General features: G+C 38.6%; 1 protein-coding gene across 4 annotated transcripts in view; it reads left to right on the top strand.

Annotated features, from left to right (window-relative positions):
• Positions 1-657: 657 nt before the first annotated feature.
• Positions 658-19421, top strand: part of LOC149555736 (Tetratricopeptide repeat (TPR)-like superfamily protein) — a 93098-nt gene continuing 74334 nt past the window's right edge. Inside the window, exon 1 of one of the 4 annotated variants that reach the window (XM_089829882.1) lies at positions 658-959. In XM_089829882.1, the coding sequence (XP_089686008.1) occupies positions 765-959 (195 nt within the window). In that variant the 5' untranslated portion in view covers positions 658-764. The remainder of the gene's footprint in view (positions 960-19421) is intronic. The other 3 variants (XM_089829884.1, XM_089829880.1, XM_089829881.1) reach the window with 3 other exon arrangements.

A 19421-nucleotide genomic window follows, 5' to 3' on the forward strand; every position in this document is an offset into this window, starting at 1 on the left:
AAGGCCTCGTCCCTTGAATATGAAACACATCCCGTCTCCTAAACAGTTCCTGTGCCAAAAACTCTATAGAGCATAGATCTAATAAAAAAGCAGGTATAGAAGATACATAAAACTTCAGTGATAGAAAAATAAAATAAAGCAAAGCAAATTAGGGCCCGTTTGGTTGCAAGCATAGGAATTGAGAATTAGAATAGAAAATTTGAATGAGAATGGAGAATGAAGAATAGGAATGGAAAAATGCAATCCAATCTTGTTTATCCCTTGTTTGGTTATGCAAGCTTAAATTGGAATAGGGTTAACTTGCAATCGGCACCATTTGAAAATATTTCTGAAGATGCAATTGGTGCCATTGAAAAATTGCTGAAATATTTGAAAATATTGAAAACAAAGTTCCAGCGCTCACCCCAGGTCAAAGCGGATTTGAAAATTTAATCAAATTTGAAAAAGTTAAAATGAATGCAGGAATATCAATTCAAATTACAGGTATTTTTTAGAATGGACAAAAGCTCATTTTGGGGCTAAAATGAGAGTACGTATTCCTATTTCCTATTCCTATTCCACGCACCAAACAAAGAATACAAATCATATTCTAATTTCCTATTTTTATTCCAGTTGTATTCCAGCCACCAAACGGGCCCTATAGAACTTCGGAAATTCTAACGTTATAAAAAATTGTGCACCTTTGGAAAACCAAAGAGAAATCTTTTTTATATTTCTCCTACGATTTTATTTCTACGATCTTTCCATTCCTGACATTTCGAACGATGCAGATGTTATGGAACAAAAACAAGAAGCGCTCACGCCCGCTGCCCCCGCGCCCATCAAATCTCCCTTTCGAAGATGAAAACGAAGCACAACTTGAGTCTCTGGCTTCTTCACACCCTCAACCTCCTCATGATTCAGAGCAGAATTTGGCGTTATCAAAACAATTTCAAGCCCAAGGCGACGGTTTAGCTGAGGTAAGTATTTATGTTCTTAGCTTCAATTTTCAGCTTTATAACCCTGTGGTAAGTATTCATGTCCGAATCATAATTTCTTATCGCGATGGAAAAAATTCAAGCTTTAAAAGGATCATAGTAGGTTTTGGACGCAGGGAGTGGAGGAGGAATCCTCCGGTTTGAAGTGGATTTTGTAATTCTGATAGAAAAATCAGGCAGAAAACCTTGGTTCCGGGAACTTTGATAAATTTTTAAAAGTAAAGAAGTCTGGGCTTGGCCTAGGGTTCACTTTGGAAAACAAGTCAGCTTACAATAATGCCAAATAAGCTTCCTTTTCTAGATTCTCTAAATGAGTTGTAAAAATCTACCCGATCAGTATTTTAAACAGAGTAGTAGGAGCCAAGCTGAGGGTATCTTAATTATCCGACGGTAAAAGCATCGCCGTTAAAACCGAAAAGACATGTGTAATCAATTTAGAAAACAGACAGGATAATGGTGACCCAAACACATTTTTGAAAAACACGCTAGTTGAACTGGCAAAAAAAACAGTTACAGAAGTTATAAAAGAATGACAAAAAAGTTAAAAAGAAAAAAAAGAAAAAAGAAAAACAAGAGATTAACAAATGGAACAATATTGAAAGGAGCAGAGCTCGTATGATGTTTAATCAGTTTTCAACTGCATAGTTTAGTCCTGTAAACAAGACCAAACGGTATTTTAGTTGGGTTTATTTGTGTGGCCGCTATGCTTATCAGTTCTGATGTGGCCCTGTCAATTGTCACCAAAATGCTCTTCAGGGTTCTGGTTTTCTTGGAATATGTGGGCGCTCCACTCTTTCCAAACTTCCCAAATTGCCGAGGAGGGACTTACTTGCCAGATACCAGAGAAAGTAGTCGCCTTGTGGATCCAAAGCCAACTTTGGAAGCATTCAACAGTGTTCCAAGCAAAGGACGTTACCAACCCAACTTTCCTGTTACAACTCTCCAGCACTTCTGAGTGAATTCACAATGAAGTAACAGTAAGTTCAGAGTTTCTTCATTCTTGTTACGTAAGACACACCTAAAAGGGCTTAATCTTCTTCAATCTTTACCCATTGAGATTCCTTCTTTGCAAGGCCAACCATGAGAAAGATTCGGGCTTGGGTAGACAATGCTTATTCCGTCAAAGAGTGGATGATCATCCTTCATTTGTTAAACCTACCTCTAAAATTTAATAACCTATTTCAACTGAATAATTACCTCGTTGAGAACCACAGAAAATGATATTATCTGGTTCTCCTGTTGGTTGTCTTATGAATGGTTCATAAGGCACAACACTTGGTGAAGGTTTTGCAAATGGGGTTGCAAGCTTTGGGTCTAACCATGGAGGAAACTGCGTAGTTAAGTGCGCTCAGGTTGGAGCAGTACTGGGATGGGTGACCTCTTGGGAAGTCCCGGTGCTTCACCCTTGTGAGCATCACCTAGATGCAATAAGTGCTAGGTGTTCCATTTATTCTGATGAGAGATGGATTCATGTTGAATTGCTACTCATGAAACATGGGTCAATGAGTTTGACTCAAAATCACACAGTTAAATCCTGATAGCAATATCACAAGAAAATATCTTTTAAAAGAGCAGCATTACCTTTGTTCAGACCAAGTTCCTTTACTGATTTTAATTCTCTTTTAATTCTTCCATCCACTCGAGAAGATTTCAAAAAATCAGCAACCTTTGATCTCTGTTGATCCTTACTGACTTGCTTCATGAGGTTGAAATTTGCATCTGTTCGAAGGATCTCCAACCCATCCCAAGAATCTTCCCAAAAATATGCCACTTTACCATCTCCAAGCATCCAAAAAATGTGCAAAATTATTAGTGGATGACATGACAGCATAAAATCCCAGATATCAAACCCTTCGATTGAGTCTTGAATGCTAAAAATTCTCTCCCTTGCTGAGCTGTCCAAGTACTTTACTTGCAAAATTTTAACCCAATTCTGATTGGGATTTCTGTACATGTTCCAAATAAGTTCATCCCGTTTTCCAGTTCCCCAAACTTGCACACCCTGCTGTCTTTGGTTGACAAATTTTATCGCAGGCCAAAAGTGGGAACTTCGCATTTCTGTGTTTAATAATTCTGACCACTTTAGAAGGACTTTTCAGGCACATCATGCAGAAAATAGTAATCGCTGAAATGACCGATTTCAGTATTTAAATCTAGCCAGTACATATTACAAAGTAATTGGTAAATACTTGCTTGATATTAACAGAGACTGAAAGGTCAATTTATACAAAAGAATGAGATGATGTTTCGTTAGGAAACGATTGTAAAGAATAGAAACATTCTATTCTAAAGAAAGCAAAAAATGAAAGCAAACTAAAGCGTATTAGATATTTACAATAGATAACCATTAACTAATAATAGACGACTTATCTATTATTATAATACCCTCCCGTAACGGTTTATCTATCTAACACACCAAGCTGTCCTTTGAATTTGACAAACTTATCAGGACCAAGAGGCTTGGTGAAAATGTTTGCAGTCTGATTTGTGGTAGGAACATATTGCAAATCTATAGTCCCGTCTTCAACTAGTTGTCGTATGTAATGACAGTGAACATCCACATGCTCGGTTTGTTCATGGAAGACTGGATTTCGTGCTAACTTGATAACGCCTTCGTTATCAACAAAGAGAGTAGTCGGTCCTATTGGTGACATCTGCATATCACCAAGCAGCCAACGAAGCCAAACAGCTTCACATCCTACCTTAGTAGTCCCTCTATATTCGACCTGTGTAGAAGAGCGAGAAACTGCCTATTGCTTCTTACTTGTCCATGTGACTGCACCGGATCCCAAACTGAACACATATCCAGACGTTGACTTTTTATCAACAGAGCTTGCCCAATTTGAATCTGTGAACTTATTGAGTTTAGGATTAGAATTTCGAGAGTATAAAAGTCCATAATCTGAAGTGCCCTTCACATAATGAAGCACATGCTTTGCTGCCATCCAATGATCAGCCTTAGGAGCTGTCATAAAGCATGAAATATAGTTGATTGTGAAGCTGATATCAGGCCTAGTAGCAGAGAGGTAGATGAGGTTGCCTACTAGATGCCTGTATATAGTATCATCAATGGAAGGAGAATCAGACTTTTCGGATAACTTGAGACCTTTCTCCATGGGTGTAGATGCAGGTTTGCAATCTTGCATACGGAATTTGTCTAACAGGGCCTTGGCATATTTGTATTGACAGATGAATATACCAGAAGACTATTGCCAAACTTCAACACCTAGGCAATAATGCATGAGCCCAAGGTCAGTCATATCAAAAGATTGACATAGATTCTGTTTGATTCCTTGAATCAAAGATGCCAAACTGCCAGTGATGATCAGATCATCCATATAAATAACCAGAAGGATAATGTCACTGTCAGTAGTCTTGATGTACAGATTTGAGTCTGAAGAATTCCTCTTGAAGCCTTGATCACTGAGGTACTTATCAATTTTTATGTACCATGCCCGAGGGGCCTGCTTCAAATCATAGAGAGTTTTTACCAATCTGAGAACCTGATGGTCTTTACCAGCAACCTTGAAACTAGGAGGCTATGTCATGTAGACCTCTTCATGGAAATCACTATTCAAGAAAGCACTCTTGACGTCCATCTGATGGACCTTCCAGCGAAACTGTGCTGCTATGGCTAGGACTAATCTGATGGTGCTGATCTTTGCAGTAGGAGCAAAGGTCTCCTCATAATCAATGCCCTAACGCTGAGAAAAGCCCTTTGCCATTAAACGAGCTTTGTATTTATCCAAAGTACCATCCGATTTGTATTTGATTTTGTAGACCAATTTGTAGCCAATGGGTTTCTTCCTTGGTGGAAGATCAGAAAGGATCCAAGTGTTGTTCTTCAGCAGGCTCTGGTGTTTAGATGTTTTGGCCTGTTCCCACTTTGGAATTCCTTTAGCTTCGAAATATGTTTGAGGTTCAAACACATTGTGAATGTTGGCCATGAGAGCAAAGTTAACAGAATCTGTAGTTTTGCTCTTTTTCCGAGCAATTCTCCCATCAATGAGCTCATCATCATGAAGATCAGTGTCTTAGCCCACCACTTAGGCCGGATAGGAGAATGACCAACATTAGGACTAGGAGATGCTTGATCAGCAGGATCTTCATCAGAAGAATCTGGATCAAACTTAGGTGAAGCATCTACAAAACGAGGTGATCCTGCAGGAGAAGCCAGAGGTGTCTGTACAGGTATCACTGGTATAACTGGTGTTGTAGGAGCTACTAGAGACCTCTCATCAGGTGGACCTAATGGAAGCCAAACTCCCAAATCATGAGCCATCATAGGTTGGTCTGCTGGATCAGGAACAAGAGAAACAGGCATGAATGGTCCTCGTTGCTCATCAAAGACTACATCTCGACTGTAGATCAGACAAGATGTCTCAACATCAATCAGGCGATAGGTTTTGTGAAGACTGCTATATCCAACAAGCGTGGGTTTCTGACTCTTGGCATCCAACTTGGTGCGTGATGCATCAGGGATCCAAACAAAAGCAAGGGAGTCAAAAACCTTCAGGTGACTGATTCTGGGCTTGCAACCTGACCAAGCCTCTTCCAGAGTTTTACCTTTGACCACCACTGTGGGTGACCGGTTCAACAGATAAACTGCAGTGTTAACTGCTTCTGCCCAAAACTGCTTCGGAACATGCTTGTGTTCGAGCATGGAATGAGCCATCTCGTTGATTGTCTTGTTCCGACGTTCAACTACACTGTCTTGTTGTGGCGTGTGGGGTGTGGTTAATTGGTGTTTGATGCCATGTGTATCCAAGAAGCTGGAGAAAGCATTAGAACAAAATTCCCACCCATTGTCTGATCTAAGGGTAATAATAGATTTCCTAGACTCTTTTTCAACTAAAGTTTTAAACTTCTGAAATACAGGAAATGCATCTAATTTCTTTTTAAGGAAATACACCCACTTTTTTCTATTGAAATCATCAACAAACAATAGAAAATACCTGGACCCAAGAATAGGAGTGTCCATAGGGTTGTAGATATCGACATGAACAAGCTGAAGTACCTGAGAAGCTTGCCATGAATCGCTATTGGTGAAAGGTGTGCGATGTTGCTTCCCAGCTTGGCATGCGTCACAAACTCCAAGTTGTTGAATCTAAATCAGAACAAGCTCATCTCGAGCAAGCTGTGAGAGATAATGCACATTTAAGTGCCCATATCACTGATGCCAAAGTGTGTTGACAGAAGATCGCCGAGCAGCCATAGCTAAGTCCTAAGAATCACTAGAATCAGTAAGTTCAAAAAGACCATGATCCTCAAGACCCACTGCAACAGTAGACTTAGTCGCTCGATCAGTGATGGTGCACTGATGTGAATTGAAGGTGACTGCCAAGTGTGGAGAATGTCACAGTAGCTAACTGATTGAGAGTAGATTTAGTTCCATCCCTAGAACGTAGTACACATCAAGGAATATGAGATTCCTCTCAATAGACTGAATCTGAATGTTGCCTTTATCGACAACTGTGTACTCTTCTCCGCCACCAAAAATAACAGAGTCTAAATAAGGTTGGTAGTTAATAAACTAGTCCCTGTGGTGAGTGAAATGACGAGAGGCACCTAAATCAATGTACCAAGTAGATGATTTCACATGATTTGTAGGTCTTTTAGCCATGAAGGCATAAAAGGCAGATTCCGCTTGCTCAGTGTGCTCTGCACTGTTCGCTTTCGGCTGCGAACCTGATTGCTTAGACTGTGCAGCTAAGCGCTGCATGTGTCCAAACTTGTGGCAGTAGTTGCATGGAATGTTCTTCTTTTTGGAACCATCTGATGCTTGAGCATAAGACTTTTGCTGAGATGGCTGTTGAAACTTGCTTTTATGTTTTTGAAAGGATTTTGCAGCAAAGGCTTGCTCTGTGGAGGTGGAACTGGAGCTACTACCGAATTGTTGTTTTCATCGATCTTGCTAAAGCAGCAGCGTGCAGAGATTAGTGAACTTCAAATCAACACCAGAAGATGTGATGTTGAGAGTCTCGATAAAATGCTCATAGGGTTTTGGTTAACTCCGAAGAGTGATAACCACAATATCCTCTTCCTCCATCTTGCGACTGATGGCAAGTAATTGATCACGGATTTCTTGAAGCTGATTCAAGTGTTCTTGGAGCGAGGTGCGCTCATCCATGACAATAGAAAACAAAGTGTTTTTAAGAAAGAAGGCTTTGCTTTTGTCAGAAGTCTCATGAAGACCTTTGAGATGTGTCGAGATCTCGTTTGCTGTCTTGCCGGATGGAATCCGAGAAAGCTGATCATTAGCCACGGATAATTTGAGAAGCATCACTGCCTCTTGATTATTCAGATCCCATGTATCTTGATCAGGACTCGGAGAAGTCGGACATTTCGTAACACCCATAACAAGTTGATCGGTGTTTCTATATTCAAAAATAGCTATGATTTGCTGCTTCCAGGTGTCATAATTGCGATCATTGAATTTGGAGTTATGCTTGAGCAGAATATTTGTCAGAGATGCCATGTCACATTTTTCAATGAAAAACTGTGAAAATGTGTGAAGGCACATTCTTTGAGGCAAAAATACGGAATACCCAGAAGAATCAGAGAGTGACCTAGAAGAGAGCTGAAAAAACTCAGAAGGAATATACTATCGGTTTTTGATCCGCTGACTTGAAAATTGAGTCACAAAAATCGAGGCACCCAAAAAAATGGACGACAACCCAATTGAGCTCTCGAAAAACCCACCAAGAATTTGCAAACAAAAATAATTTCCAAGCTCAAAATATAGGGTTTCATGCAAAACCCTAGCCGACGGATTAGAAGGTTGGATTTGCAGAAAGAATGGTGGTTTTCTTGAAACAGATGGTTGGTTTTTGTTCCAGAAAGAGACCCTCAACTAGAGACGTCTGTGTAAGAGAGAGTATGAGCAAAAAAAGGCACGATTTCGCTGTTGCAGGTGCGCGAAAGAGCCAAACCTTGTCTACAAAAAACAACTACAAAAAATGCCCAAAAAAACTCACGACTTTAGGCGGAGACTGTGCATGAGCTTGTTGGGATGTCTGTAGCAAACAAAAAAGGGCACATTCTTGCTAAGAAATGATGGTAGAAATTCACAGTTGAAGACCAGATTGCAGCACAAGGAAAACCGATTTTGGTTTAGGCAGATTTCTCAAAAAAATGCGATTTTTATCATAGTGGGATTTCTCAAAACTAAAACCCTAAACAAGTTGTAGAGAAAGTTGCAGAAATGATTTCAAAAAAACTTAGCGAATAACTTCGAAAGAAATTATAAGTATTGGCTCTGATACTATACTATGAAGTAATTGGTAAATACTTGCTTGAGATTAACAGAGACCAAAAGGTCAATTTATACAAAAGAATGAGACGATGTTTCCTTAGGAAACGATCATAAAGAATAGAAATATTCTATTCTAGAGAAAGCAAAAAACGAAAGCAAACTAAAGCTTATTAGATATTTACAATAGATAACCATTAACTAATGATAGATGACGTATCTATTATTGTAATAGTACAAGTGAGCCATTTACTCTTCCATCTTTCCATCTTGCCAATATAGTTTTCCAACAATCTCCTCCATACAAATACAATTATCCAACAATCTGCTCCATACATTTGACTTACAAGAGCCAACAAACAGAGGTATCCCTAAAATTTCCCAGGCAATGAACCTGATTTGATGTCAAAGATTCTCGAGATTTTCTTGCCTTTTTCCAGTGTTGGAGACTTCTTCCAGTTAATCTTCTTCCCAGAAGCGCTACTGTAACATTCAAGAGCAACTCTCATAATGCTTGCTTCTTTCAAAGAAGCCTTCCCCATTAAGAAAGTGTCATCTGTGAATTGGAGGTAGGAAATAGGTTCAACCCCCCTTGCCACTTTCACAGATTTTAAGAGCCCCACATTTCTCTTTGTAGTTATGAGCCTGCCCAGAACCTTCATTATGATAAAGAGAAAAGTGATAAAGGATCACCTTGTCTCAGTCCCCTTGATGCTAAAAGGTACCTTTGGGGGCTACGATTGACAAGAATAAAGAAACATGGGGTGTTGATGCAGTTCTGGATCAATGAAATCCATTTTGGCCAAAAGCAAAAGAACTCCAAGGCTTTCAACAAGAATGATCTATATGATCTATCCACTCAGTCATAAGCCCTCATAATTTATAATTTCACAAATATTTTTTCCATTCTGGTTGTTTTGATTGAGGGGATAGCCTCATGGGCTATAATTATTCCTTCCACAATAGATCCATTGGTGGTGACACCGCTTTGCTCCTCTGAAATGATTGACCCCAAAGTCTTCTTAAGCCTCTTTGTAGCAACTTTAGAACTAACTTTGTACACTATGTTGCTCAAAGAAATTGGTTTGAAGCCATCAAAGGACTGAATCTTTTTTTTGTGGGAATTAAAGCTATTTGTGTTATTTATAGTCTTTCAAGATGTAGCTGACTTTTGTTGATTCCTCTAAAATTGCATGTAAGTCATCTTAAGTCCCAAAATTTGTGGAAGAAGACAACCAGGAAACCATTAGGTCCTAGGGCCTTCTCACGATCCATGGAAAAGAGGGCTTTTATCACTTCCTTTAAAGTGATTAGTTCCTCAAGCATATTATTTTGAGCCTCTGACATCAACTTGGGAATATTAAGAATATCTTCATTTGGCTCCAAGTAGTCATTGTCATCCATAGATAAGAGATCACTTCCTTCTTGATTTCCATGTTGTCCTAAATCCATTGACCATTTGAATTCTTGATTGAATTGATCTTGTTAATCAACCTTCTAGCATTCACTAAATTGTGTTTTTTTTTTTGTATTACAATCTCCTTCCTTGAGCGAATTTTGTCTAGTTTTTTGTCGCCAAAAAATCTCTTCCCTTTTAAGAATTTCAGAATATTGAGAATGTGGGGCCTTTCCTTCAAGAAAGTGAGCCTCTATTCCTTCCCTAATTACTTTGTTGTTTGAAGCGTCCAATTGCTGCTTTGAGTGCAATTGAAAGCTAGTAGTGGTCGAGTCTTCCATAGACACAGTTGAGTGGCTAGCCAACTGAGATAGTTGATGCTACAAGGGCGTTGGTACAATAGGAGATGTCGAGTGAGGTGGTTGAGGTGACTGAGCGAAGTGGTAGGGACAGAGCTGGTGGAGCAACCAATATGGATGAGGGTACAGATGGTGCCGGATGTGAGCACTTGGCTCAGCTGCTTCTAACTTACACCTATGGGCCTTTTTGGAACAAACATCCTATCTTTGCGATGCCATACACCATAAGATATTGTGGACTTGGAGGAAGAGAGTTCACCTATCGGACAATTGGTGGAGAGTTCACCTCTCTGATAGTTGGTGGAGATTTTACTGGTGGTCAGATAATTGAGAGTTCACCTATCGGACAATGGCCTTGACTCAGGTACAGTGTTAGGCAGTAATTGATCAATAGGTGGAGGAGTTATTGAAGTTTGTTAGGACGGGGTGCACTCAGGGTTTCTACGGCTTCTTTTAGTCCCAAGGGTGGCCAGCCATGGAGAATTTAGATATGTTGGAGAGTTGGGGTCTTCCAGAGGCTTGGGGCCATTTGCAAAGTGGGGAGAATCATATTCAGTCTTTATTGCAAAAGATGGAGCAGGTCTTGAGGTAGGGCTACTATGAGTTGAGGACGACTCAACACATTGCATTTGGAGCTGAGGCCTAGCGGGTGGCAACAGTGACAGTAGGGAGGAGTTAGCCAATGGTCCCCAAGAGATTAACGAGTACTGTTGAGATAAGTTGGCCTTGGAGAGAGCTGCATGGACAATTGAGAGGGTAGTTTTGGTAGCTTAGTTGGAGGTGGAATGGAGAGAGAAGGCTGCTATGGCAATGTAGTTGGAGGAATAGTGAGTAGAGAGAGCCATGATAGAGACCCACTTGGCTAGTGCTTTGGAGGCAACTGAAAAGAAGGATAAGAAGGTTCTTGAAGCAACTTTTATGATGCAAACTGCTATGGAGCAGTAGATGTTGGCTAAGCTCATCCAATAGTTGAAGACAGATTGCGTGTATGAGTTGAGAGATCGACTCGCAACATCGTCACTATTGCCAACACCCTCTTCATTAGGGAGGCTCTCTCAACTAACTTAGCCTTGATTTTCTTCTTTTGTATAGTTGCATAGTTATTTTATTCCCATTTTGTTGTGTGTTATCTGGATTAATTTCTTTTTTGGGGGCATGATGTTGTCGGGTAATTACATATTATTAGTAGTTGTTAGTTGTTGAAGGGTAGGTAGTTGGGAATGGTCACGATGGTTGGTACTAGCGTCCCTTTGACCCTTATATATGTTATGTACTACATTCGATGGATATCATTATGGTTGTTGACATTGTTGTGTTGTCATTGTTGTCCATTGTAAAGCTTTTGATGGAAATTGGAATTAATGAATGAATGAATGAAAGATTTTTAATGACATCCACAAGGCCATAAGCCTAAGGGACCCACATAAAACTCCTAATCAGTTTGATGTGATTTCTCCAGACTATCTCTTTTGTTGTGAATCTGCATAAGTAAGATGGCCCCCTTGAGGAGTCTCGGTCCTTCGAAAAGGTCTTTTATGTTGTTCACTTTTAAAGTTTCTCGGTGCTGGTTGCGAATGTCTTCATATGCTGTACAATCCTTAGAATAGTGTCCTCATATGAAGAAGCGATTATGAGTTATCGGATATACTGTGTTCAGTTACATTTACTATTATTCTCGAATGCTTTGCACTAGTTATCCTATGGGACAAACAAATATCTTTGAAATGGAGCCTATTCGTGAGATGTCCAAAGTACTGATAATAGAAAAACACAAAAACATTACAAGTTTGTAGGCACAATTTACATATCAATAGATTAATAATATGCTGTTGCAATCAGATTTGTCGATGCAATCAAAATATATATCCGATGATATAGAGCGATAGGTCTTCCATGATTGGTATCCATGTTAAAAAGCATGGATACAAATCGATATGTTGAACAAACTTCTAAAGCAATCAAACTATTTGGTTACAAGACCTCCAATTTGATGATATGAATGAAGTGTTGTCGAGTTGTGATGCAAGATGAACTTTGATAGGGCGACACAAACGATATTGTAGGTTATGAATGAACTGATGTGGATGCATCATTGATGATATGGTGAATTACGATCAACACAAAGGTGGAGTCTATCAATAGTCTAAAATGTGTTGCATAGAGGTGTCTTCGGATGTGTAGATTGTTGTATGTCGAATTAGGATTTGTGTAATCCTACTGAACATGGTGATAAGGGGGATGCTTGTTATGACACACCAATTGTTTTGTTGCAAGGATTTTAGAATGTTAATGTTGTAGATCACAAAGGGATGGATGCAATGCGGAGACTAATTTGGTGGCGCCATAGTTGATGCGAATTCATGAGCTACATATTATAGTTTACTGTAGGTTGAAGTATGTTCGCTCGAATGACACACTATGAATGCTTCTTTTGATTGCAAAAGATATTATTGTGTTTGCAATGTATTGTTTATGGAGATCAGCTAAGAGGATCTCTATTGTGAATGTTGTCGTCTTAGTTGTGGATTGGAATTATTGTTTACTCTACAAATATGGAGCTTGCTAACGACATCGCAGTGTAATTGTAGAGTATGATGCTGTTTGTTGTTTGATGGAATCATAATGATAATGAACGCGATCTAGATTTCGATGGTGAAGCTTTGCAAATGAAATGAATCTCCAATGTAGCACCACCGTTGATTTGCATAAAACAATTATTTTGATTAGTCCAATAAGGTTATGAAGTGACTTCACCTTGCTAGAGAATCCAATAGGCTAGGGAGGTTCTATTACCTTTGAAATTGCTTTCCAATCCTAATGCCTCAATCAGAATTGTTAAGACAAGAAATAATATGCTAGAATTGATGATCATGAACATCCAACATGTTTATTTAAAATATGCTATTCTAAGTGTTAAAGAACTCAAATTCGGTGGTCCCAAAAGTGGGCACCTAAAATCAAAATATGGAAATATGTCCTAATTAAGACAAGGTGGCACTCTAGTGCACTCCCTTGAATGGGCTCCATAGTGTGGCTAATTACCTTTCAAGGGACCAAAAGAGCTAATAGCAAAATAAAATAGGTGTAGCCTAAAGACAAGACATGACAATCTCCTGTTCTCGAGATTGCTTGCCCTTGAGCAATTTCAAATTAGGATACATCAAAATCTTCTTGTTTGCCCACATGACATCCTCAACTGAGAAATCTTTCCATCAAACAAGGTACTCCTTGATTGTGCGTGCCTGAGCTTCCTCTCCTTGAAGTCAATGATCTCAACAGGCTCCAACGCAAGTTTGCCTCTCATCAAGAAGCTCATTGGAAACTGACATGCTGCTTGACCGTCTTCTTAAAGCAAGAGACATGAAATGCATTGTGGATCTGATTGGAAGCTTCAAGTCATAAGCAACCTCGCCTCTTCTCCATATCAACTTAAAAGGCCATTACAAGTGAGGATTGAGCTTTTCGGCCCTACTTCTCTTCAAGGATGACTGTCTATAGGATTGCACATGAAGATAGACCAAATCTCCAATCTCCAAACTCTTTTTTTGATTTCAGCTTGCTGTAGATTATCTTTGAGGGATCAAAGTATATCTATACTCTCTTGCAACCAATTCTTAGCCCTAGGTGCTCGACTATCTCCCAATCAAATCAACCAATGATGCAACCTTATAAACATAGCGTACTTTGAAAGGCAACATGCCCATCGACTTGTGGTAAGTAGTGTTGTAGTCAATGGGTCCATGTCTTCTCCTATGTTGCTACATAGCTCCTCAAATAGCGCTTTAACTTTTGTTCCATAATCTCTGTTTAACCATTTGTCTAGGGATGGTAGCTAGTACTCAGAGTCAACTCAGTCCTTGGTAATCTGAAAAATTCCATAAAAAAACCACCCAGGAAACAATTGACTCTATTATTGACTATATTCCTTAATATAGTCAATTCAAAGTATCTCTTGAAAGAACAACTCTGCTTTTAAACTGCTTGAAACTCTGTAGGAATGGGAAAGAAGTGAGTGTACTTGGTCAACTTATCAACCACCACATAGATGCAATTCTTTCCTCTATCTTGGGATGCCTGGTGATGAAATCAATCGAAATGCACTTCCCCTTTTGTTTGGGAATAGGTGACGACTGAAGTGGTCCTGTTGGATAGTATGCTTAGATTTGTTCTGTTGGCAAGTGGTGCACTCCTTGGCATATCGCAACATATCTTCTTGAGGCCCTTCCATGAGAACCTCTTGTGAATCTGCCTATATGTCTTGAGGTACCTAGATATCTTGCTAGGGACGACTCATGAATCTCCCTCAAGATTTTCTCATTTGTCTTCTATTTGGGCACTAAGAAAATCTTGTCCTGGTTGTAGTTGACATCATCCACCTTCTTTTGTAGATCATCTTGATTTTGTCCATCCATATACTGACAGGAAAAAATGTTCTTAGAATACTCCACCAAGAAATGAGCAATCCCTTGACACTTGAGACAATGAGTATATGTTGGGTCTCTTGAATGCATTGGCCTCCACGTTTGTCTTCCCTTTCACATACTCAATGTCAAAGTTGTGGGCCTGAATTTTGCTCACCCACTTCTGCTGCCTTTCATTTACGTACTCTAAGGAATGCTGTAAACTATTGTGGTTAGTCTTTGCCACAAATCTTACTCCAAGTAGGTATTATCTGCACTTGGTCAACATGCATGATATCATCTTCTAATTGTAGATTGAGTATAATCGCTCAACTCTTGTGAGCTTTCCATTCTTAAAGGCAATGTGACGATGATTCTGCATCAAGACTTCTCCACTGCTCTCCCCAATGTATTGCACCCAAGAACAAAGGCTTGAGAGAAATCAGGCAATGCTAGAATTGGGCAAGTATTCACAGTCACCTTCAACTTGTCAAAAGCTTGCTATGTCTCATTCTAATGAAAAGCTCCCTTCTTCATGAGATCTGTCACTGCCGCTCCAAGTTGTAAGAATCCTTTCATGAATTTCCTATAGTAGTTACATAAGGTACCACACAACTCTGTGAGCATCCTAGGTGTGGCCCAATTAGGAATTGCTTGAATCTTCTCCTGGTGCACCTAAACTTCTCGCACACTAATGATTGACACATGTATAGGATTTTTGTCATTTCAAATTTAAATTTTCTTTAACATTGACTAAAGCTCATTTTCATGATAGTATGCTTGCTATCCACTCAATGGTTTGGTGGGGAACAAACATTGTGTTGCACAAATGACCTCATCATGTCTGAAAATTGCCTTCATGTGCTTTGCTGAATTCTCCCTAGGGCCTCCAGTGGAATATCGCTATGGGGGTATCCCTGGTGGAATATTGCTAAATACCAAACTGTGCCTGCTCTACATTGATTAAAGCTCATTTTTGTGATAGTATGCTTGCTATCCACTTAATGATTGTGTTGCACAAATTACCTTGTCATGTCTGAAACTTGCCTTCATATGCTTGGCTGAAATCTACCTGGGACCACCAATGGACATTCCTCTCAATTGTAACAAATGCTTGGCTGAAATCTCCCTGGGACCTCCAATGAACATTCCTCACAATTGTAACAAGCACTAAATTATAACAAGAAGTAACGGCTAGTGTAACTTATAGATGATATCGAACTTGAATAAGACTTGAAAAGTAAATTACACTAACATGCTAATATATATATATATATATATATATATATATTTTGAAAAGCAATTTAACAAACACTTGAAAAGCAATTTAACAAACACTTTCAAAATAATAAAAGAAACTTTCTAAAAGTATTCTATTTATGTAAACATAGTTATCGTCGTAGAAAAATTATAAATGAAGGAAAGATTCTTTCTATTCACATTCAGTGTCTGGTATACATTTGTCTTTCATTCTTTCCATTTTGCAACATGGGGGGGGGGGGAGGTGTGGGGAGTTATTACTGGAGTGTTTATCCACCCAAACTTGAATCAATTACTGATCTCCCTTGCTCACTTCCTACTCGAAGTGGCCCACCCCTTCACAAGGGATGTAACTGGTTATGTCAAGTCATGTGGGAACTGTTGTAAGACCTTACAACTATAGTTGGTCACACCCTATAGTTAATGCTATCTTAGTATGACTCTTGACTAGGATTGTATCTGGAATCTTAAGAACTGACAAGTAGTAGCACATGGTTAGTGCACCTTGGCCAAGGATTCACTCTATATGTTATCATATCATCTAAGTTCTCACCCTATCCAACTTGCACACTTAAGCACACAATAGGCTAATGGAAAGCTCAAAGGGGAAGAAAAGTTTTCTTTCTTCTGTCCTCTATACATTCTGACACACTTGTCTTGCATACAAATGTTTGATCATTCTTTATTTGATTTGTTATTGTTTAAACTAAACCAATTATAGAAACGTGACCCACTCAGCATGGAGCTGCACAACGTACTCTGTCAAGCCCATGTACTCAATCATGATCCTTGATCCTAAAGAGTACATGCACTTCAGCTCTTGCTCAAGTTGTGCTCTGTCCATTCTAATGTGCTCATGGAGTAGTTCTCAAATCAGAAAGTTTAAACCACTGCAACAGTTTCTCAAATTGAAACTACTAAAAGGAAGTCTCTTATTTAAACTGTTCTAATTCTGACAGCAGATATTGGGTGAGATATCTCCTGTATCTTTATCTCAAGGTAGAGCTCGAACCCTGTCTATAACAGCAGAATTATCCACTTGTTCTTTTAATGTTGAAAGAGGTGGTTCTTATGCCTACATAATTAAATCTTGAGAACATTCACTGTACTTTTCCTCCTAAGTCCTTAAGGAGATTGCAAATCTTATTTAACATTTCAGCTATGTCACTATGCAATGAATGACAGTCTATAGGCATACTCGACCAGCTGTAAGGTTTGCTATATTTTGTACTCAATACACAATTATTTCCTTATGAGAATTCATCAGAACTTTAATAGCATGGTCTAGATAGTATCTTAAACAACTATTGAATTTAAAGTCCGAACCTGCACCTATGTTTCCAGAATTTTGACTTTCACAGAACTTGTCACTTAATAAGAGAGTTTTGCTTGACAGTAAAGATAAACCTTTTCTTCCATTCAAGTTTCCAATTCAGTTTGGTGCAAAAAAAATATTGAAGTTCTTTTAGAATCGAGAGAGTCAGGAAATTCTTAGTTCTTTCTTGCATGCAAAAGCTTTACATATTTCATGAAGCTAAAAATTCTTCTCAGTTATAAAAGATTATGCAAGCAATTTCTAGCTATACCTTAAGCTCACTAAGTAAGGAGAAAGATAGCAAAATCTCAACGTGCCTGAGTCTGAAAACTGCTGTTCGAAAATTAAATGGTAGTCTTGTCTCTGCTACACTGGCTGGAATTCCTTAGGCTGAACCAGCTACAACTTCCTCTCTAGTGCATGAGTCAAGAACTTCCTCAGCATAATCCTTGCTAAATTATCATTGCCATTCTGGTTCCAGAATGACAGCTGCTAAGAATGTCCTGTGATTTTCATTCTATCAAAAGCTAAGCAAATGAAATGGATGAATTGTTCAGGAAACCATTCTCCTATATACATCCCGCAGATATTCTCCTACACAGTTTCGATCAGTTGGCTCCACATTCTTGCCACTCATACATGGTGGTTGATGAACAAATGGACCTTCAGCATATCTGCATGGTTTAATCGCTGCAGAGGGTTATATAAATTAATTAATGTTTCCTTGCCAAAGTATATAGCCGAAATTTTATTGATTCTTCACTGGTTGGTGTTCGCAATATTGAAGCCATTGAATAATTTCAAATTTAAAACTTCTTTTCCTTATGAATAATAAACTAGATCAAAGATCTAAGGTAGGCAGTGGACTCAAATGCTAATTTGATAATTAGTATCAAAATTTTATAAAATTATATGAATGTTTAAATGTTTTAAAATGACCAACAAAAAAAAATGCAAGATAAATTCAGGAATGTTAAATGTTAACTTCTACAATACAAGTGGCAAAATGAAAACAAAAAATGCTTACTCGTGAGGGGATCTTGACTGCAAGAGGTTGGAGGCACATATAATCTTGACCATGGACGCACCATTATGTAGTAGCATCCATTTTGGATTGGTCCTTGACAACACAAGGAGTATGATTTTTCTTGAGACAAACAAGCCAAATTCTTGCCTAACACTTGTCTCCACTTTTGGATCTTTAAAGAGTCTACCATTCCCCGCTTGTACACATTAGCAACATCAAAATCTCTATATAGTGGTACTCTCCATGGGATAGAAATTACATAATTGCTATAGTACCTCATAGATAGGGCATATGCAAGAAGGTGCAATGGTGTGGTCATCTTGTCCCAACGATAAAGAATGATCGCTTCCACCCTTTTGAAAAAGGTTTCATTAGGAACGTTCTCTTTCTTTTGTATTACTGCTTTTATTTTCTCCAACATCATGGCGATACCATTATGGACATGTCCATACCATTTTGGACATCCCCCAAGCATGGTGCACCTGTTTTAGCAAGCCAAAATAAAGACATGATAGGTTCGGTGAATTCCAATACATATTCCACATGAACTCACCAATTGTCATCCAAGATTAATGACTTAACCTTTTGGGTGCTCTTTGAATTTGATTGCTTCTATTTAGCTGAAATATCCCTAATCGGATATTTACTCGATTAACCTCAGAATAATGTTTAGATCATAAAAAACATGAAACTGTATCATAAATAAAACCAACAATGTAAACCATAGGAAATAACCCAACTGATAGTTATCTGGTTGTTTCCTAAAATTGATATTCAACATTTGAATACAGGCAGATGTATTGCAGAACACAATAGAAAATAAGAAGATTTACCATAAGATATTAACCTGTTCTTCTCATAATAGTATTCATTATTCAAGCATGAAAAATGCGTTACAAACCAGTAATATAAAAGACCCGTAAACTCTTATACAACTCCTTAGAACACGCTATTGCATTATACAACAACAATACAATAACCGACTTCCAACATCCAATCCTAAATATAGCTTAACAGTCAGATTGGAAAACTTAAGAAAAGAACCTGGTAAGCACATGCAAAACACTTGAATTGATGTCCCCTCAGACAATGGGTTTGCGTCCATTCTCTGTTGGAAGAGGGGCTACGTCCTCATACTAGTTGAAAGCTGAAGCTTTCCAAATACTCTTGTAAGAGAGAAACTGAAATCTGAAATAATAAATCCAAGCATGCCTAGGAATGAGCCTCTTTCCCTTTTTTATACACAAACTAAGACTCTTCGACTTCCCTTTGGCTTTCGTCCTATTCTCTTGTGACTATTCAACTTCCCTTTGGCTTTTCGTCTTATTCCTCCTTGACCTTTTTGCCTCTCTATAACATTAAATTGGCCTTTTTGAAATTTGAATCTACACTCTCCTCGTCAATTTTAACATTATATATAATAAGACTTCAATAT

Source organism: Cupressus sempervirens, chromosome 5 (genome assembly GCF_028749045.1).
Source record: "Cupressus sempervirens isolate cs-2001-9-10 chromosome 5, ASM2874904v1, whole genome shotgun sequence".
Taxonomy (NCBI): Eukaryota; Viridiplantae; Streptophyta; class Pinopsida; order Cupressales; family Cupressaceae; genus Cupressus; species Cupressus sempervirens.